This window comes from Delphinus delphis, chromosome 3, assembly GCF_949987515.2.
Source record: "Delphinus delphis chromosome 3, mDelDel1.2, whole genome shotgun sequence".
NCBI lineage: Eukaryota > Metazoa > Chordata > Mammalia > Artiodactyla > Delphinidae > Delphinus > Delphinus delphis.
The window spans coordinates 106,346,043-106,367,531 of NC_082685.1; the positions used below are offsets into that span (position 1 = coordinate 106,346,043).

At 35.8% G+C, this 21,489-nt stretch overlaps 1 protein-coding gene across 2 annotated transcripts in view; it reads left to right on the forward strand.

The window, feature by feature from the left end:
- Positions 1 to 21,489, forward strand: part of EDIL3 (EGF like repeats and discoidin domains 3) — a 433,712-nt gene that overhangs the window by 224,420 nt on the left and 187,803 nt on the right. For both annotated transcript variants that reach the window (XM_060009191.1, XM_060009192.1), the window contains one exon: positions 19,304 to 19,417. In XM_060009191.1, the coding sequence (XP_059865174.1) occupies positions 19,304 to 19,417 (114 nt within the window). The remainder of the gene's footprint in view (positions 1 to 19,303; positions 19,418 to 21,489) is intronic.

A 21,489-nucleotide genomic window follows, 5' to 3' on the forward strand; every position in this document is an offset into this window, starting at 1 on the left:
TTTTTGTTGTTTGTTTGTTTGTTTTGCAATGACTTCTTATATTCACTTACATACTGGTGATTTAATGCCTGCCTGGAGAGGTCCAAAGACAAGAGACTGTGACTGAAGCTGCCCCTACCTGATATGGAGCAAAGGCAAGGTATTGTTTGAGGAATAGACGGCACTTGTACACTATGGCAGGGAAAGGAAGTGTGTAGATTTCTTGTGGGTCACATATGACCCCAAACCAAGCAACTGTGCTGTCTTAAAAGGAATGGAGCCTAAGTAGAAAGCCCAGGGAAGCTCTCTGACCCGCCAACAGGGTGGTCCTCAGGGAACTGGGGGCAGAGCATAGTGACCCATCCTAGAAGGCAAGCTAGAGGCAAAGAACTCCTAGTGATGAGATATTTTCAAAGAACCTACAAACTTGCCCCACAAGAGAATGAGCTCACAACTACACATCTGCCAAATCCAGGGTAACCAATGCCATATTTCAACCTGAATATCAGGGAAGACTTCCATCTCATCTACTCTGAAACTGGAGAGGCCAAAATACAGCTAGAGAGTAGAGGATGGGTTGGAATGAGAGAGAGTGTGTCCCTCACTTCCTTCCCAGTTCTCTCCTTGGACACTGCCAGGAGGGTCCCCTGCTCTGTATCTCACACTGGCAACCTTGCTCTGGCCTTCCTCTGGCATCAACCCTCTCTGTGGGGCAAAGAGTCAGTGGGCATAAGGAGCATGCCCACCTGGAGACAGACTCCCCTCTTCTAGACCATGCTCAAGGTACTCAGGACCCCAGAATACTCTGTCAAATGGCATCCAACATACTTCCAGGGCCTATGCATGCCTCTTCTCTGTATCTGCCCCGCCATGAATGGACTGTGTCACTAGTGTGCATACCCCACCTCAGCCCAGTGACAGGCCGTTGGGTAGCTGTTTGCTGGGTGGGAGGTAGAGCTTGGGTATCCATGGAGAAGGGTGGGTTGAAAGTCCTTTCCCCCAGCATCCTCACTTTGTTTTCTGGAACTCTGAAGTATCTGGGATTCTCAATTGAAACCTAGTCTTCCACAGTGTTAGAAATGTAGGAGAATATATATATATATCCTTTATATATACACATCCCTTTCCTACCATATTCTACAAATGCCGTCCATTCCTCAAACAATACCTTGCCCTTGCTCCATATCAGGTAGAGGCAGCTTCAGTCACAATCTCTTGCCTTTGGACCTCTCCAGGCAGGCATATATATATATATACACAATTAATATATATATTACAATTTATTAACCTTATTTATGATTTTTAAATATTTAGACATGTAAGAGACACTGCAGATGTTAAGGGAGGGCCTGCTCCTTCCCCACTGCAATTTTCCCAGCCTAAGGTAAAACTAAGCTGGGGAAGAAATTTCCAAATTGGATATGATTATGGATTTTTAGATGCTACAAGAGTGGACTTATTTTAGTATGTAAAATATAAGTGACTGTTTATTAACTGAAAGTAAGCTAAGGATAGTTTTTTACCCAAAAGTAACCAGAAAAACTATGGAAGCTGCTTCAAGATTTGATTCAGTGATAGATAGAAATAAATATCTAGTATTAGATAAAGGATGTTTTTATTTTGTTTTAAATCTTACATACTAGGAAATTCTTTGGTTAATAAAGAACCCAGTGTTCATTTTTTTGTTTGTTTGTTTGGGTGGATCGTTCTCTTATAGTCACCCTGTGATCATAGCACCTGTCCAAGATACATAGGCTTGAGTACAAGATTAGTCATACCAAACCCAGTTTTTAGAAAGGCAATTGCCCTGAAGTTAGCTGAAGAACAATTTTTTTCTTAAATTTGAAATACTTCATTAGATTAGAAAGAATTGAAATAAGAGAAGTCTAATTCTATTAACTATTAGTTATTCTCTACAAGTCATAAGTAGTTGAGCATGGTTTTATGACTAAAAAGAAATAGGACATACGTTACAGCCCCAGATCCATCTTCCTAGACACTTTACCTACAGTGTAGTTGTTTCCACACTGAGGTGCATATACCCCAGAAGAGTGCAAGAGACAATCCTGATAGGTGCAAAGAAAGTAAGATAACTTTTATGTTTTCTTATTGTTAACAATTACGTATACTAATCATACTACTATTTGCCATGTGGATTGACAGAGGCACCTCACTGGGTTTATCTGTCAGAGGGTCACCAGTGCAGAGGTTCTGTGGGAAGGTAGGAGTTCTACAGAGCAGCACACTATCAGCACAATGTGGCTGCTTATGTTATCTATTTTCAATTAAATTAACCCTCACCAAATCCACAATTGGCCTAAAAAGAAATCTACAGAGCAATGTCAGATTGGAGAAATTGCCAATGATGCAAGAAGAGAAGAAAATGGTAGCTAAGGTTTCTTCTATTGTGACCTAAGCACAAAAAATTATGAGATAATTTGTGTCAAACTAGTCATAGCTAACAGGAGATTGGCCCCCAAATTGAGATTGTCAACATGATATATATTTTATGTCTACCATTATTATTGATGAACTCACCCAGAGTTGATACCATGTTTTGAGATATTAATGGTAATATGAAGCCATCACAATTAGGAAGATGCTTTAAAAATTGTATTGCAACCTTTCTCATTCTTTTAAAATTTATATTTCCTACATACATTCTATACTGTAAAAAATATATTCATTTAGTAATACTTGATATATGATCAAGAATTTTGAGGTCATGATTAGAAAGGACTAAAGAGTATTTACATTTTTTGAAAGAAAAAAATACAACATCTGAGCTCATGTATGTACGCTTCAACTTATAAGACAAATGAATGTCTTATTATATTTATGTTAACCCATTTCCTCTGCTTCTAGCTAACCTCAAAGACACCATTTTCTACCTAACAATTTGTAGTCCATTAGTATTATCAAAACAATATAAAACCTCAGTCAGAGGGATTTATGCAGACCTCAGAGAAATACAGTACTTGTAAACAATGCACCCTAGTTTTCATACAATGATTTAAGGTGAGCTAACTCATAAATGCACTGTTTATTTATAATGGATAGCTAGTTGCCTTTTACCTTATTTTGTGAATGGAAGTTTCTACCCATTAATTTGTATTGCAAAGTGGCAAAGAGTGAATCTCTAGAGATGCCTGTGGCTAAAATATTTCCACTTGGCTGTACATGTATAGGAAACGGGGATATCATTAACATATAATAAAAATGTACATTGTGTCTTTTTATTGTTCTGTTTGTTCCTTTGTTATAGGCACTACAGGGGTTAATTTTATGGGTTTTTATAATAAAGTAGTTTGGGGGATATGAAATGACTAGAGATATTTGGGGTAGTAGAGTATGATTATTAGATCAATATACTGAGGATGACACTGAAACACAAAAGCATGGAATGACACAATTGCATCTCGACCTGAATGTTTCAAAAATTAAGGTAAACACCTTGTTACAGAAAATGGAGAATTTATCATAAATACTTTTTTTCAAAGTAATAGTTTTTTTGCACATCTTAAGCATCTTAAGATAAAAGGTTTTAGGACATAAAATCAAACATTTCTTATGTCATCTATTTTTAACTATCCAATCTCACCATGTAATTGAGGCATAAATAGCAAATAGATGCAAAGCTTATCTTATAATAAGGTAGGACTATGCACAACATAACTATGGAATATAAAAGTATCTGTGTATGCTGGAAGCACTTTAAAATTATGTTTTAGTAATCAGTGTATTTCTGTGTTGATGTTCTGAATGCTCTTTCATCTCCCGGTATTCTGTTTTGTAGGATAATTCAAGGTATGTCTCTGAGAAAATGCTGACATATTTGGCTGTGTATGAATGCAGTTGAACTTTCTTGTGTTTTGCTAGTGGGAATTGGATAAATTATTTTTCCAGTATTCACTTTAATTTTCTTCAATGCTGATACTCTTCTTTAAAATATCAGAGCAGTGTTCACTTTGAGAGTTAAGAAGTAAATTGGTAAAACCCTTAAGGTTACCTCTTTTTGTGAATTGCTAGATAAAAGTAGAGATATGAGAATGCCAAAAGTTACTTGACTCTGTACGATATAATTGGTAGATTTATAAACCAGTCAGACTTCAATTTATTTTTACTTTTACTTATGAGGACATCTGGTTTTACAAAGGTGTTCTTTTCTCTCTTTCCTCTTATGTAATGAAGCTTGTTGTGCCTACCAGTTTTGTCTGCGTACTATTTTAATATTTTAGTTATATGCAGCATGCTACTTCATTATAGTGACACTTCTTTGGCAGTAATATATTCTAGTTATTGTGGTCTAGAAAGTTTCAGAAACATCCAACACTTTTATTTGTCACCAAAATATGCAAGATTGTAAGGCTGAAGTATTGTTTTATTTTAATTATGTCTTCTGAATATTTATGTATTTAGTAACTTATGCACTTACTTTTCTATATGCCACTACTTTTAATTCATAACACATCTTAATGAGGAGTAATTAAATGGGAAAAACAAATTTGCCAAAAAGACTTCAAAAGAATTAAAAATACTCATCATCTTCTAGATCATTCTCTCCACAGGCCTCCTTACAGAGATCACACAGATTGGCAGCTCTGCCACTGTCAGCGACACTGAGTTATATGATGTGGGCAGAATGGAAGCGGTCCAAGAAATTGATTTTAGGAAAACATAGAAGCAGGCTTTGTAATTTTAAAACTAGTTGAATGTGCAGAATGTGAATATTCAAGAAAATAGAGTTTAAGTAAATAATTCCAGAAACTGTGTAACTCTGTGAGTGTGTGTGTGTATGTGTGTGTGTTTGTGTGAGTGTGTGTGTTTAATTGAAAAGCTTGAGTGTCTTATCCCCCCACGATCACCAACCCCTTTCTTCATCTTGATTCTTCATGGTAGTTTGGATGTTATTTACTGGGCACCTTATTTCACAGGTGGATTGTATGTAAGGCTGTTTTAGAGTCAATGATGTAATTCCCCCACTTCATTTTAAAGGAAGAAGCAAAGGGTTATACTGAGATTCTTGTCAAATACTCTTCAACTTTTTATTAGAATCAAATGGTAAAAAAGATATTTTCAGAGGTTTATTAAGAATCCTCTATTCTTTCTTCATGTAAGGAAACTTATAGAAAAATTGTGGATCATGGTTAATTTCTGGAACAAAAATTTTGGTAAGGATGGCACTGGAGAAGGAGGGCGTCCAACTGTGTTGACTTCTCTTTCTGTCTCTGACATGTGCTGATGGTGTTCTGGTGTCTCAAATGAATATAATGAAGATGTTATCTAGTGGATGCTCGATTTGAAAAAAGGAATAACTTTTCCTGAAGCTTTCCTAAACAGACTCTGGTACTGAACTTATTGCTGTCTCAGGGAATATGCTCTCCTGTAACTTTAGTGAACAGTCAGAAGAAACGATTTTGTGTGTGGGGCTGCCACCCTCCCCAGAGGGCCATCTTTAAGTCCAAGGGACTGTAGTAAGAGGCTGGTTTCCAAGTGCTTAAAAAGCTATTTTATTAACAACCTTGTAATAGTGTAAAGTATTACACTGTTAAAATAAATAGTGAACATTTTAGTGAAGTTGTTTGGGAAAAGGATGCCCCAATGGATTATCTTCCTCTTGCTTCCATGTTTCCACCTAATTTTTAGTTATTCAGTTACTTATGTAAATTTAGCCTTTCATGATGGCAAACTGAACATACATATTTACCAACCCTTTATTCTCAGATCCTCAGATCTCTTGGAAGTGACAGTGAAGATTTTTGTTAAGGGATAAGATTTTAATGGTACAAAAATAGTGAGATGGGACTATTAGCACCCCAGTGATTTTAGACATTTCTAGATGATGGAATGTGGGAACGAATAATGTTAATAGAGAAGGGGGCCAAGAACCTACATCCTTGATGGGGAAAAGTCTGAAATAGTGTCAAAGGTTATTTTTCTTTTAGGGGAAGAGTGCAGGCTAGGAGTCACCTGGAGTCAGCTGGTACAGAGAGATGAGTGGACAGAAGGCAGGTTCGTTCATTAAGAACCATCTTTGCAGCAGCGACCCCAGCGACCCTTTGATTTCCCGCCACCCCATATACAAAGCATAATTTCCGAGTCTGAAACTGGGAGATTGCTGTCTAAAAACTTTAATCAGAATTTCCTCGGGGAGAGCTTGGGTTCCTAGCGTGGAAGTAGGTATCACTGAATAAAACCTTTTTCATTCGGTAAATGGAGGGGACCTTGCTGCCTGCTTCCTTACGTTCCCGCGTGCTTAGAGTTTCCAGTCAGTCGCTCCATGTAGGAGGGAAGACTTGGTAAAAATAAACTTATAAAGAGGTTGAAGACACCACACCAGTTAAGTTTATTAATCAATCTAGTTTTTCATTCGGAAAAGTAGTCAATCACTGAAGTCAACTACGCAAAACAGAAGATCCAAAATGAGCACATAGAATAACTGATACAAGACGAAGCAAGCATGATCCATGGATCAGCGAGACCTTTTTAAAACGTCTTAATTAGAAACATAAAGAAAATATAATATTCATAAAACTAGAAAATGTCGCATTGAAAAAACATTATGCATATGAAAACTATGATTGGACAAAAATTAATGCAGTACAAGAATAAAGTTGGAGAAGTCTTGCAAAACTTAGATCAAAATATAAAGAAATGAAAAACATGAGATATATGTTTAGCAAACATGGAGAATCTATTTAAGAAACTGAATATAGGACTAATTTTGTAGATCCAGGGAAAATAGAGAAATTGGAGGTAATAACAAGTCTTCATATTGAATTAAGAGGTACCAACACAGTGAACACAAATCAAGATGTATCCAGATAAATTTTAATGAAATCTGCATATGGAGAAAGTCCCCAAATCCCTAAGAGGGGTAACATGTTAACTCTAAAGACACAAAAATTACACTGACTTCAAACTTCTCAGACAGCGACAGTTTATATTAGAATTTAATGAAGAAATGAATGTACCTTTACATTTCTGGGGATACATGAATTTGAACTTAGACTTCTGTTACCAGCCAGATTTTATTCAGGTGCCGGGACAATAAGACAAAGGCACAAAATAATATTTTCCTTACTCCTTTTATGAAAATTACCTGAAGATGTTCTCTGGCAAATGAAAAGTGGATATGAAAAAGAAACAGCCTCCAAGAAAGTATAAAAGGAAAGAAAGGGAGCGAGGAAAAGAAGTCCCAGCAGGTAGCTCGCAGCATACCTGGAAAGCAGTCAGCCCAACTCAGACCAAGAAACCAGAGGGCTCCACAAGAACGTCTTCAAGAAGCATGGGAATAAATTTCAATCAACATATGGAAAGATTGTGATCATATGGTGAATACCTTTATACTTCTTGCAACAAGAAGAACAATTAAATGTTCCAGAAAAAATGAGAGAAAAAAACCTCTGTAAATATGAAGCATTTAAATGAGACATGATTTTAAACAGTTCATAAACTATATCAAAAGGAAGTAGATTTGTGCCTCCATAGTGTGGTACATTTTTGGTGAGATACAGTAACATTTTTCTCCTTGGTTCTATAGTGAATAATATTTATATATCATCATGTTGTTGCAAATGCTCTTTATTTTCTAGTTCTTACAATTAATTATACACAAGACATTGGAGAATTAATATACAACAGATGGCATTATTGCCCCAATTCTTCATCCCTCCATATATCCTCACCCTTTGTCATATGTGACTTTGGATCTTCCTGTGAAGGAGGAATATATTTCTCTCATTCCTTGACTTTGAGTTTAGAGATGTGACTTGGTTTGGCTAACTGAATGAGCCTAGGCTTTAAGAGGTCTCGGATGTTTCACTTTCTTTTCTGAACTTCTGTTGTCACATGGATGAGGTCAAAAGACAGTTGCTATACCCTCAGCTTGGATCCCAGAATGGTCACACAGGGAGCAGACTTGAGCACAAATGTCAGTGAGGGGCTGAGCATGGCAGTATCTTTAGGTCAAAGCTGAGCTCCTCTGTGGAGCCCACCTGAGATCTCCTGACACTACCACCTCTCACGGGGAAATAAATATATGCATATTATGTGCCACAGAGGTTTGTGATTGTTACACAGACTAACTGTAGCTTTCATTGACTGACATACCACCATAAAACAGAACGTGTTGGAAAAACATAAATAACATTTTGGTAGTAAGAAAAACAGTGGGACTCTAGAGGCAGGAAAGAAATGTGAAAAGTGATGTATAGCTCTAATGTCTAAAGCTTATGCACAAACAACAGGTTTATATATATTGGTTAAGATTGTAAAAATAATGAATAGAAGAAGAAAAATAATTATTTAAGAAAATTTGGAAGGCACAGAGAATAAGAGGAGGTAATTTCTGGAGATCATTTTCTCACTTGTATAATGAGTTACTATTGATAATGAATAGGCTAGAATAACATAAAAGCCATGGACTAAATAATTGTACACCTGCAAAATTATGTATATATTATATATATATATTGTATATATAATATATACATGGCAGGTAGATAAAAATAAAGTGTCTATTGTATTTAACTATGTATAACTACAATAACCTCTAAATTTCTTTAAGATATGAATTTAGTATACTTTAGTGGTAGTACCTATAAAGAGATCTACAGATTTCAAAAATATATTTGTATATTCAGTGTAATAGATTTCGTCAGTAGATTTTGGTTGTTCTCTACCTCTGCGTGACTTAACCAAAATACTTTAAATATTGTGGTACTTTGTGGATGGATTCTACTTTGGGAAAATATTAACATCACTTCTGAAGATAACTCTGTAGTACATTTAACTGAGACTACATAAGCCTTACTTTATCCTCTGAAACAGAAGGAGGTTTAACGAGGGTAGGGACGTAAGTTTTGCTGTGTAAGCTTAAATCATTATGCGCAGGGCCAAATTAAACAACTAAGTTAAGTAGATGGGGTTACACTTATACTTATTATTAACATATTTAGTTCAATTCACAAGTCATTGGATTTTACTAAAAGGAGCTAAACTCTTTTTCTGCGTTAATCTGATAATAGAATAATACAGCAATGCAGTTTCTAATCAGACCCACTCCTCTCTGACATGGGACCATTTGTTAAAGTGCTTGTTATGGAAATAGCCAATTATTTCAATCAGGTTCATTGCAGATGATGGAAACTGTTGCCTTGAAGGCTTACTTTTAAAATGTGAAATTACATAGTAAGTAATTAATGGCATTGAGATTTCCATCTTACTGTATATTAAAAGAAATTAATAATAAAAATCCTGTCAAATATGCATGTGTACATGTGTGTTAAAGTTATACCTCTCATATAGGAGGAGCAAAGAGAACTAGAAGAGTTATTTCATGCTTTTTATATGAAAATTACAACTTCTTAAATAGATCCTAAGAATGCAGGAAACATACATATCAATATACTTTATGAACTTACTGCAGAAAAATTTCTGGGAAATAAGAACTATTAGGGTAGATATGGGTAACATCAGTTATAGTTTAATAATCTTCAGTATTCTGATAGTCAGCCATAGCAGAAGTAAATCCAATCTAAAACCAAAAATATATGAGTAATAGAAAATTTTGCAGTTATGTTACTTTTTTTCCATTCGTCTTCATTTAAGGCTTCCTGCAAAGCCTTTCTTGAGTAATGAAAATAACCTGCAAAGCAGGAGGTGAACTACTGTGAAAAAATTAGTATTTTTGTCATTTTTATGAATACAGCTCCTTCTGGTAGTATGTTTTATTAAACTACTCAATCTTGGGCTTCCCTGGTGGCGCAGTGGTTGAGAATCCGCCTGCCGATGCAGGGGACACGGGTTCGTGCCCGGGTCCGGGAAGATCCCACATGCCACAGAGCGGCTGGGCCCGTGAGCCATGGCCACTGGGCCTGCGTGTCCGGAGCCTGTGCTCCGCAGCGGGAGAGGCCACAACAGTGAGAGGCCCGCGTACCGGAAAAAAAAAGAAGAGGCATGGAAAGGCTCTCAAGTGCTGGCGTTGTTCTTGTGCTTGACCTTGGTGACTGTTAAACAGGTTGTCTCTTAACAATAATTCATTTAACTCTATTAGTTTGTGTACTTTTCTATGTGTATGCTATCTTGCAAATAATGATCTTAAAAAATGTGAATTTTCCTCTTTGAAAAATAAGAATTTCAGCTGACATGTATAAAATAGATCCATGTCCTCTGTAAAGAAAGAAACAAAAATAAATGTATTCTTTTCATCAGAATGTAAAGTTAAGAGTCAAGTATAAAAGAATGTAAGAGCCAAAGACATCCGTTTCTAAACAGACAAGCAGTTGTGGCTTTTAGGAATAAAATTAGAACAGATGCCCATTAAGCCCAAACTACTTAAGAGTTTGAGAAAAATTACTAAAAGGAATAAAGGAATTAGGGGGAAAAAGTGTTCCAGACTAAGATTTTAGGACTGGAGTCTTTGACCTAGAGCAGTAATACTAATATTACTGGAACATTTTAAACATTTTGAGATCAAGGGCTGTGTATTCTGGCTTCTCTGTCCTCCTCAGCACATAGAGTGGTACCTTGAAGGCAAGTATGAAGTAAAGGTGAAGGAGAATTCATATTTTCTAGTGGTGGTCAAGTTAACTGGTGAAAAGCATAGATTCCTGAGACAAATTATCTGGCTTTTAATTTCAGTTTCAGCATCTGTGTGACTCTGACATATTATTTATATTTTCAATGTCTCAATTCACTCATCTGGAAAACAGTTATGATAATAGTAGCTCAAAGGGTGTGATGATATATACAAAATGTTTAAAACAAGGTTTAGCTCATAGTACAAGTGGGTGGATTTGCTAATTGTTGTCAATCAATTGTCATCCTGATGAGCTGTTTGTCCATACTTAATATGTTATAGAGTTATTTTTAAGAAATTAATTCTGAACTAAGTGAAATTATTTTTCTGTAATATGAAACGTAACTGTGTATCATTGCCTGTTATTTAAATGTGGCATTGCTTGTATGCTTTAAGTGGCTCATCATTTTTAGTATAAGTTACTGTCTCTGTGTTTTTTTTTTTTTAAATTACTGTCATTGAAGAGAAAAATAATTCAACCTGGTGAATTGTTAAGTTTTAATTTATTCCCTTAAAAGCCTCTCTTGATAAAAAATACATCCCAAAATGATATACTGGTGTTAAGTCCTTCTACTTACAACTTGCATATGAAGTGAAATAAGTGATTACTGTAAGTTTCATGCATACTATATATTCCAAACCATTATGAATTAATTTGCTGATAGGAGTGCCAATTTTCCCCCAGTTCTTTTATTCCTCTTAGTAATTTTTCTCAAAATCTTAAGTGATTTTGGCTTAATGGGCATCTGTTCTAATTTTATTCCTAAAATCCATAACTGCTTGTCTATTTAGAAATGGATTACCTTGGCTCTTACATAGCTGAAGTATTGATATGTATACAAGTATAACTATATAAATAATACATGGAAGCTTATATACAGGTAAACTATAAAGATTATGAACTGCTTTGCAAACAACGCAGTTTAGTTTGAGCAAAAGCCTGAGGAGGACTCATTTGTCAATAAAGATTTTCTACTGTAGTTAGTTTTCTTTGGGGTCTGCTGAATATACAAAATGGAAAGCATGACCCTATGCTGAAATTAAAGTGCTTATATAAAAGGAAAGAAAGAAAATATGGAGAAATCATATTCTAGTTGACTATTCAAGTAGGATTCCCAGATAAAATACGGGATGGCCAGGTAAATTTGAATTGCAGATAAAATTTTTTTTTTATAAAGTATGAGCCAAATATTGCATGGGTATCTTGTATTTCTATTTGCTGAATCTGGCAACCCTAAATATTAGGAAGTCTGTATGCATTTCAAACCAAGCCACATGTTTAAAGATACATGCTGTAGTCATCATGTTGTATGTATGGTCTGAGTGATACAGACTCAACATAAACTGCCCTTCCAACTCTTTGAATTATTTTTCCAAATGTTACCAGTAATGAAATTCTAGAGTAAATGAGCTTTCTAAACCACAGATCTATTCAATCCCATGCCCCCTTTCCACACTTCTTGAATTCTCTATTAACTTCTCAGTGTCCAAGGACTAAAGTTCAAACTCCTTAATTTGATTTGTAAGGCCATAAAAATCTGGTCCCAGACTACCTAGTAACCACCATCCATATTAGTTCCACATAGTCCCTGTGCATATCCAGACATTTAAAAGTGCTCAGTTCTCTCTGAAAACATTGTGTCCTTTTATGTTCCAATTATAGAAGGTGAGACTTCTTAGAACAGTTGCAACTATCCCTGTTCACTGATGTATCCAATCATATATTCAGTATTTTAGAACCTGATTCATGGAAGGTGCTCATCAAAGTTTTAATGAATGAATGAGTGAGTGAATGGGTGTGTGAAAGCAACCATGTGAATCCTAGCTATGCTTCCCATGTGAATCCCATCTCATTTTAGCCAGTTATGGATTTCTGATAACTCACTATAGAAAAAATCCAAAATAGTTGATCTTTAGTACTGACCATTAAAACTAGAGAGAACTACAAGCAAACTAATTTAACATGCATTTGACAGAATAGAGTGATTGATTTTGGATAAAGCATTATGAATATGCAAAAATATATAAATTATAACATACATAATAAAAGGACATATATGAGTTTTATACTTGGAGCACAGAACTATGGGACAATAAGGAATCACTCTCGGATATGTAGAATAATGAGATGCATATTAATTTAGAAAAATAACTTTACAGAGTAATTAGTTATGACTTGACATAACTCAGAAGCATTTTCCACAGTCAGATAGACACCTCTAAAATTCAACATTCTCTAGCCTGCTAGACTAATTTAGTTATTGCTGTCTGAAGTCTCTGAGAAACTGTGCGTTCATTCATTAGAGCACTTGTCACTTTGTACTGTAACTGATTATTTCCTCATCTATCTGCTGTACTATAGGAGTCTTGAGAAAAGTAAGGGTCCATGATATATTAATCTTTGCATTCTTAGAACCTAGCAGAGAACTAAGGATGGGTGGATGGATAGATGGACTTCATACACAGAGGTTCTGTGCAGTGTTTGTTAACCCTGGCTACCTGGACTCCTATAAAACAATATTTATGCCTTCATTCCACCCAAGTCCATTTGAATTAGAATCTCTGGTGCGGAGGCTTTGCATTGGTATATTTTAAAAGTTCTAACTTTTAAAAGGAGCATTGTTCTAAATCCATTCTCCTTAATAGAACCCCTTTAGAAGTAGGCTGGTACATCTGCCCAAATCAGGGAACTCACTGTCACAGTACAGGTGATGATTCCCCAGGTCTCTGATATTCTCAGTTTTCTTACCAATCAATGAATATTTATTGCAGGTCAAGTTACTGTGCTGCATACCCCTAAGGTAATGTTCTTTGCAATTGTTTGCTCTTTGGTACACATTTTACCAGAGGCATTGGTTCATTTTGGCTTCTACTGTGTTTTTTCATGTAGCTTTTATTTATGAATTTCTTCAAGGCCTCAAATATTTGAGTTATACCACCCTCTTGACTATCCCTCCCCTAACAGCTATTCCCTGGTTTTGGCTTTATAAGTATCTTGGAATAGCTGTCTTATCTTGCTGGCCAAATATCTAATTAAGACAACTAAAACCTTACTGAAATAATTTTAAACGGAGACATCCTAGAGAACTGGGCTCTACCTGGATACCAATAACAAAGTTTCTTGCATTAAAATTGAGATCTCAAAATAAATGTGAGGATGCCAGGATACAGATGAGCATAGAGTATTATCTTTGTTAGGAAGAGGTGATGGTTAAATACCTCTTGGATATTTTTTGGCACTATTGTTCTTGGTAAATGAGGGTTATCAGTAAATTAGTATAAAAGGTTTGCCTGTGGTATGTTCTCATTGAAGAATGCTCATTTTAATTTGCTACTTTAAAATAAATTAGTAGCAATAGAACAAAAGGCCAGATCAAAACAGAGTTCAAGCACACAAGATTAAAAATATACTGACTTGCCCCCAAAATGATTGGGAAATCCTGTAGATAGTTCTGATTATGACATAATTAAATTCAATACCTGAGCGGGAGGACAGAATTCCTAGAAATATATCATAATTTTTTCAGCCTTAAAAGAGAAATTGAAAAACCATAAACTTTAGGTAAGAAAAAATATAAAAGGTTAAATTTTAAAAGGCAATCACTCACAGGAAGTCTGGGGAATATTTAATAGCTAATGGGGAGCCCAGGGAAGATGGGTTACAAAGGGTCAAAAGTAGCAGACTCTAGAAAATAAGCACTTGCGGGCTATTTAAGTCAATAACAATATCGCAGAAGGAAAGACAGCCCAAGAGAAGGGAATAAGGAAGCCAAGAAATTATATCTTTGCAAAGAAAAAAAAGGGCTTAGTTTTGGTGTCCTTCTGATATATCAAAACAGGGGTGCTCAGCCTGAGAATCAGTTGTTCCTTTCTTGATGCTCACGGGACCTGGATATACTCGGGGATCAAAAGGAGGTAGTTTCACGAGTGAATTAAGTTGTCTTTTTTCCTCCACTCAAGAGGAGGTTACATGGATTTCTGTCCTTAAAAGGATTGGATGTCCTAGTCTAAATGGTGGTCAATATTCAAAATATTCTAGGCCAAGTTGGCAAAGTAAATGTAGTTGAACTACTGGGGCCAATTGGCATCCACCTCAGGAGTTCTAGAGAGGCTCAAGGGTGAATTGGGACACTGATGGCCCAAGAGTGCAATGTGCAGTCATTCCTGTTCTGCAGATTACAAATGGGAGCCAGTTTGAAAATGAATTAATTAATTAGTTATTTAGTTAATCGATTGATTTTTAAAGTTTCCACAGGATGCCCTAGCAATTAGACTCCGCAAATCTCCATTTCCTCTCTGACCAGCTAGTGGAGTCTATAATGAAGAATGGGATTTCTGAATATTTAAATATAATGATCTGAAAAGAAGCAACATCATTTCTGTGGCAAGAAATCATACCCAGAGAAGGCACTGTTAAAGGAACTAGCAAATATAATTTTGATTTTCAGAAACTCTTTGACAGCCTACTACTCCAAAGGCAGTTTCATGGGCTTTGGGGCTGTAATTTGCACAGTGATGGGTCTGACAAAGATCCAGAAAAAAAGACTGGGAGTAACTGAGCACTTCTCATGATGCACATGTGTATAAGTTCAAGAGTGCTCAGAATGATCTTAATGAATATATGTGTTTTTCAATTACTAGAGGAGGCTTCTCACAGTGACATCTCTAGAGGGTGCATGGGTTGACATTATTTCTGTTAGCAAAAAGCCAAGCCTAAGAGGGAAGACTACAGCACACCTTCCCAAATCTGTATAAGGTGGGCTAAGGGCAAAATAATGGTAAAGATAAAGAGACTAAATTATGCATATAATATGAATGAATCTATGTAACTATTTACAACAGAAGAAGTGCCTGGACATCCTTTTAGAGTACCTTTTGTTTCAAAGATATGCATGCTGTTGTGACCAACTATCTATTCTCTCATCTCTTCCTCTCCTCCCTTCCCTCCTTTGCTTTGCTTTGCTTTGCTTTGCTTTGCTTTTTAATTGCTTCACACACACACACACACACACACACACACACACACACACACATCACGAGTTTGTATCTGGAAATCATGCTCAGCTCCTACCACTGTGCTTCAGTCAGCTAGAGGGTGGACAGCAAAGATTTATGTTTTCAGAGTAAGGAATCAGGACTCAGCTGGGTGTCTTAATTATAAAATCTAGCTTTGAATGATGTTATTTTTTAAAAACAATTCTCAGGAAGCAGTCATAGAACTAAAAACCTCAAAAAATGATAGCTATTATTATTATAAATGAACTATAAAAATGATCAAATATGGAAGTTCCTATTTTGTATAGAACTGCAATGTCAAATTTTTCTTAGTTATAAAATAATTTATTATATCCCAGTATATTTGGAATAGATGAGTACTTTTTTCTGGAAATAATAATGTCATGATCTGTGACAGAGAAATATGTATGTGGTTTATTACAAAGAAGTTTAACTTTCATTTCATTATATTCTGTGAGTATTTATATCTAGTCTTTAATTAAACATGATTTATTCCAATTGAGGTCTGTTTCCATTTAGATTGCTTGCAGTGTTAATCACAGTGCAAATAGCCTTCACCGCTGAAAGAACTCTTGCATTACACTGATATATAAAGGCTTCTATGTAATTTGCATCTGTTATCTGAGCCTGCGTGTTACTAGATGTGTACATAGGCAGAAATGTTTTACTTATTTGCTACTATATTAAAGTATGTAACTCATTTAATATAATGTTTTTATTTTTATGAATTTAGATCAAGGTAGTTTTTTGGTTTAAAAAAATGCACAAACAGTAGAGGATCTTTTTTTTTTTTTTAATCACAAACTAAGTATGGCTAGAAAGCATTTTCATTTCAGCAAATGCAATTCCAGTTCATTCCTCCTCATGTTAACCTCTGGGTAAAGGTGTAACTATTTTTAGAAACAAATGTTCTTAATTTTAACTTCCATTGTTGATGATTGTAGAGCTGGTCTGATGAACAAATAGAAGTTCAAAGATCGATTAGTCTCAATTAAATTTACATTCTCATGTGTTAAGTACTACTTATCGTGTAAAAACTTAGGAGAAATGAGGAAGCAAAGAACAACGGTAACTGCATATCCTTAATAGTACATAAAATAACTCTTGATTGTTCTCACATCATCAACTATGCAAACTTCCTTCTATTAACATTTCAAAGCAGCAAGAGCTGGGTTTGATTTTACTCATGATATAGGTCAATATTAAAATGAGAAATCTTCAGGTAAGGTAATTCTCTTACCTGAGAATTAAAACATATGTTGTACCTCTTAGCATCAGATCCTGGGTGGGTCTCTGTCCAGCCTTCTTTCATTTATTTAAGTCCATCCCACATATGGCTTTTCTAAATCTTTCTAGGGTAAAGGGTATAGAGGCTACCCTCCCAGCTGGCTCCAAGCCTTCACTGCCAAAAGAGAATGGCCAGATCCCTCAGCTGGCACTAACAGTTCATGGGAATCTGGTCCTACCTACATCCTCAGACTTAGTTACCAGCACCCCCTTCCCACTCTCTCCTCCAGACAAACTGTGCTATTTGTGTACTTGAACACACCGTCATACCATGAACGCTTCTCTTCAAAGTTGTGACTCATTCTGGATCCCTGCTTGGAAATACAATACCCTCTTCATCCTGTTTTTATTAATCCTAATTAAAACTTTCCTTCAAATCCAAGATCAAATTCTATTTCCCTTATGTGCTCTTTTTCAGACATTAATTAATACTCAGTTTCTTCCCTATAAGTATATAAAAGAGTAGCTTTTTATGTCTAACTTTACAAAATAAGACAATGCATTCTTTAAGACATGAAGATTTAACTTCTTGTCAGGCTCTGACATATCTCACCTAAAACAAATTGTAGTAGATATGATACAGGGAAAGACATATTAAGCATGTTCCAAAGTAGCCAGTCATTGCCATTTCCTGACATTCATCTGGTAAGGAAATAAATAGCACAGTGACTTTTGTGCTGTTTTCAAAGTTTAATGAAAATATTTTGCATGTTAGTCCAATATAAATAAAAAGTGAATTTTTGTTAAGACAAAAAGAGCTAAATATCTCATCAGATGAGAAAATGAATGTGACATACTCTTCCTTCCCTCCTTTCTCTCCTTTCTCTCCTTCCTTCCTTCCTTCCTTCTTGCTTAAGAGTTTTAGTGTCAGATATTTGTGAGTCTATTATATAGTACACAGCTGTTTTTTAGAGATGATCAGATTCTGATTTTATCCTGTTGTTTGATATTATAAAATGATCAAATTATTCAGATTCTTTCTGAACACAGTCATGAATTGTCTCTACTCTCAAACTGTAGAACTTGGCCAGACACCAAAAGGGATGGTTTTTTCAGAGAAAGTGGTCACCTGCCTAAAGAAATTTAGACCAAACTTTGCCATAAACTTAGAATGAAAGGATGACCAAATCTGCTTCCAGGAGGAGATGCTGTTTATAAGAAAGAAGTTAAAGGAAAGGGCAAAATAGAGGTTTTCTAGTATTTTGTCCTTGTTTGATATTGAGGGGGTAGTTTAATGATCATATTGTTTTAAGCACTATGAAAACCCAGGACTTCAGAATAACTTTTGATACGTTGTAGTGTATCCGAAGGCACATCACACATCTGAAATAATTTTTTTCAGATTGTTTGCACCACTATTTTGTTATAAATTTTATCAAGAAATATTTATTGGGCACTAGTGGTTTTCCAGATAGAGTGTGGCATTTGTGGAGGTACAAAGAACAGTGCAGGACGGGTGCTGCATTTGTAAACTTTACAGATTGACTAGGTGAAAGGGTGAAAGGCACATAAACAGACAGTCCCTAAGTAACACCATTTAGATATGTAAGGAGTTGTGGGAATAAGAGCAGAGCAGGATTTCAGTTGAGAGAGATGATAGGAAGGGAAAGTGATGGGGAGAGTGCATGTCCTCCAATTACTTTACTAGCTCCCACAGAACCTAGCTTGGTGCTGAGCTTAGACGAAATGATGTGTAAATATCAGTGATTGATATTTGACTGAATTAGTCTTTAATTCTTTTTTCATTCAAAATCCCATTTGTTGTCCCTGTTGTCCAAAATTAGTGTGGAAGTTATTATAATTTGCTGAATGTTTTCTATTTCGTATGATTTTGCATCAGGTATAATAATGATTCATAAAAGGTAAGTCCCTTTAGCCCTCCTAACTTTAGAAACCCTTGAATGAGATTAGGAAGTGATCATTTACATTTATTATACTTTGTATATAATGAGATTTACCTATTAACTCCAATTTACTTCTTGTCGCATTCATCAAAGGCAGACTATTTAGAAACTAAAACATCTCTGTCAGTTAGAATTTTAATGAATTAAGATGAAATGAGACAGTGTTAATTGGCAGTGGTTACTGCTGAGGAGGTTTCTAGATCTTGTGATACCAATTCATTTCTCTATCAGGGTTAATTTGTTTGATTTAATTCTAAGGATACGCTGAATATTTCCCCAAACTATTCATATTTATTTTCAGGATAGGAGAGTGGTTTAGTTCTGCTGGATTTGGATTCTCAGTTCCATTTGAACTGGATTTATTTTGATTGCTAATAAATTGTTGATTGTAGGCACCATTTATATTATTGACTAGAGACATACACACACACAGCATTATTTAGACTTTTTTTTATTTGAAACGCCTAAAACCTTCTAATAACTGATCTTTTTTTCACCAATAATTCTCTTCCTCTCTTCTCTCTATTTTCCGCAGATATTAATGAATGTGAAGCTGAGCCTTGCAAAAATGGTGGAATATGCACAGACCTTGTTGCTAACTATTCCTGTGAGTGCCCAGGAGAATTCATGGGAAGAAATTGTCAATACAGTAAGTATTCATATATATATAAACCTTTATTTGCATAGCCTCCATTTATTATGGAATCTGGGCCAAAATCAATAATAATTTGCTTCCAGATTTCATAATGTATTGAAATGGCACATTTCATATTTGTTGTTGTGAATGTTATTAATGTGCATCTATTCTCCAGGATGGGTCTCACTTAGAACATGATAGGCATAGGAGTGGTTGCCTTGTGGTCTGAAAGGAGGTCAACAGTTCCTCAGAGACCCAAGTACATCTCTTCCATGAATCACATTTTGGCTTTTGAGTTGTGCATATGACCTAATTTTCTCCCAGAGTGGTTGCTCTGTTTCAAACAGTAAATTCAGAGCATTCTAACCAGATAACCTTTGTCCAGATAAAAGGTAGAGATTAATAAGGGTTCATGCTGAATTGGCCAACACATCAGTAAGAGTTTTACATGCTATTTATTTGTCTTCTTGAAAGCCTAAGACAGTAGGGTCTTGAGATGATGGATCAAATTATAGGATAATAATTTACCTGAAATGTTTGCAAAGAAGCACAAAGCACCCCACCTTCTCCAAAACAAATAAAAAACCTAGGGAGAGGTAGCAACAGGATTATAGTCAGTAAGAGGAGACTGGAATTGGGCACAAGTTCATGCTAACAAGAACAAGAGTCATGTAGCTTAATAATTGTTGGACACTTATAGAAACTTCATAGTGCTACTAGTTTGATGTATATAATGCTATTAGAGCATCATAACATTATGCAAATTCAAAAGGCAAATGCAGATAAGAATTCAGACATAGAAACTGAGACACATAGGCTATGTGGTTTGCCGGGTTCTCACAGTTAGTGACAGAACCAGGACTGGAAGGAATCTAGAATCAGGTCTTGTGATTCCCAGTTCAGTGTATTTTCCTCTAAACCAAGAATGATACCTCTTTGGATAGAGCTGAACAAGATAAACTTGAAAGCACCCTCCACCTCCACTCTGTCTCTTAAGCGCGCGCGCACACACACACACACACACACACACACACACACTCTCTTTCTCTCTCTCTCTCTCTCTCTAGCCAGAGTAACAATTTTATTTCTCACTTTCCCTCTCTCTCTTCCTCCTTGACAATGGTAATTTATAAAATAAAACAAGGAAAATTATTGAAGAATTTATTTGGATTATGTATATAAACAAAATGGTGATCTGGAGATTCTCATTACCCTAGTCCTGAAAAACTTCATTAAAATAATGAAATTGTGAATATCAAAGAAATACCTTGGATGGGGAAAATATTTCTAAGCTTAAAAATAATTGAAGAAGGACATGGAGCATGAGTTAATAAAGGAAGCTTCAGGCATGGATGAATGGAAGGAAAGGACAGTATGAGTAAGCAGGTTGATCATACAACTGGATGACCAATAGCCACCCAGTCAACAAACCTAGCAACCTTCCTATAAAGCACTTAACTGACTGCCCACTAAGTTGACTTAAATTTAGTTTCAACTGGTCCTTGGCCCACCCAGGCCCAGCTCTTGCATCTTTTTTCTTTTGGTTCATGGGACCTGAATATGGCTGCCTAATCAGCCTTTGCCCCCTGTACTGACCAAGGAGCAACTAGACAGCCAGTTGGTTTCTTACCTATTGAAAATGGAAAGAGACCTTGATGTGAGCTAGAAATTGAAACCAATGACTAAAGCCTATTCATCCTTCCATCAGAGATTTTACTGAGGGCACCACATCCGAAAATACCCTTGAAAAGAAAGAAACCTGATAGGTTAGGAAGGATGTATTGAAATAGACTTTCAACTTCATGGACATAAGTTTGCATCTAGTGTCTTTGCTATTGCGTTTAATGAAATTCTTTGTTTTTCTCTGACTTGGTTTTATATTTGTAAAATATTTATATGTAAATCCAGACTGCTCTCTGAACATGCATGTGATAGTGAGGTGCCTCCCTTAACCTATCGTATGCTCTAACATTCTACTGTTCCCCCTGTTCATCTCTGTGCCCTGACAGATATTGGAACAGGTCCCCTAAGGTACAATCTAAAATATGTTCCTCTTGGGGTATTTGTTTCTATTGCATTGATTT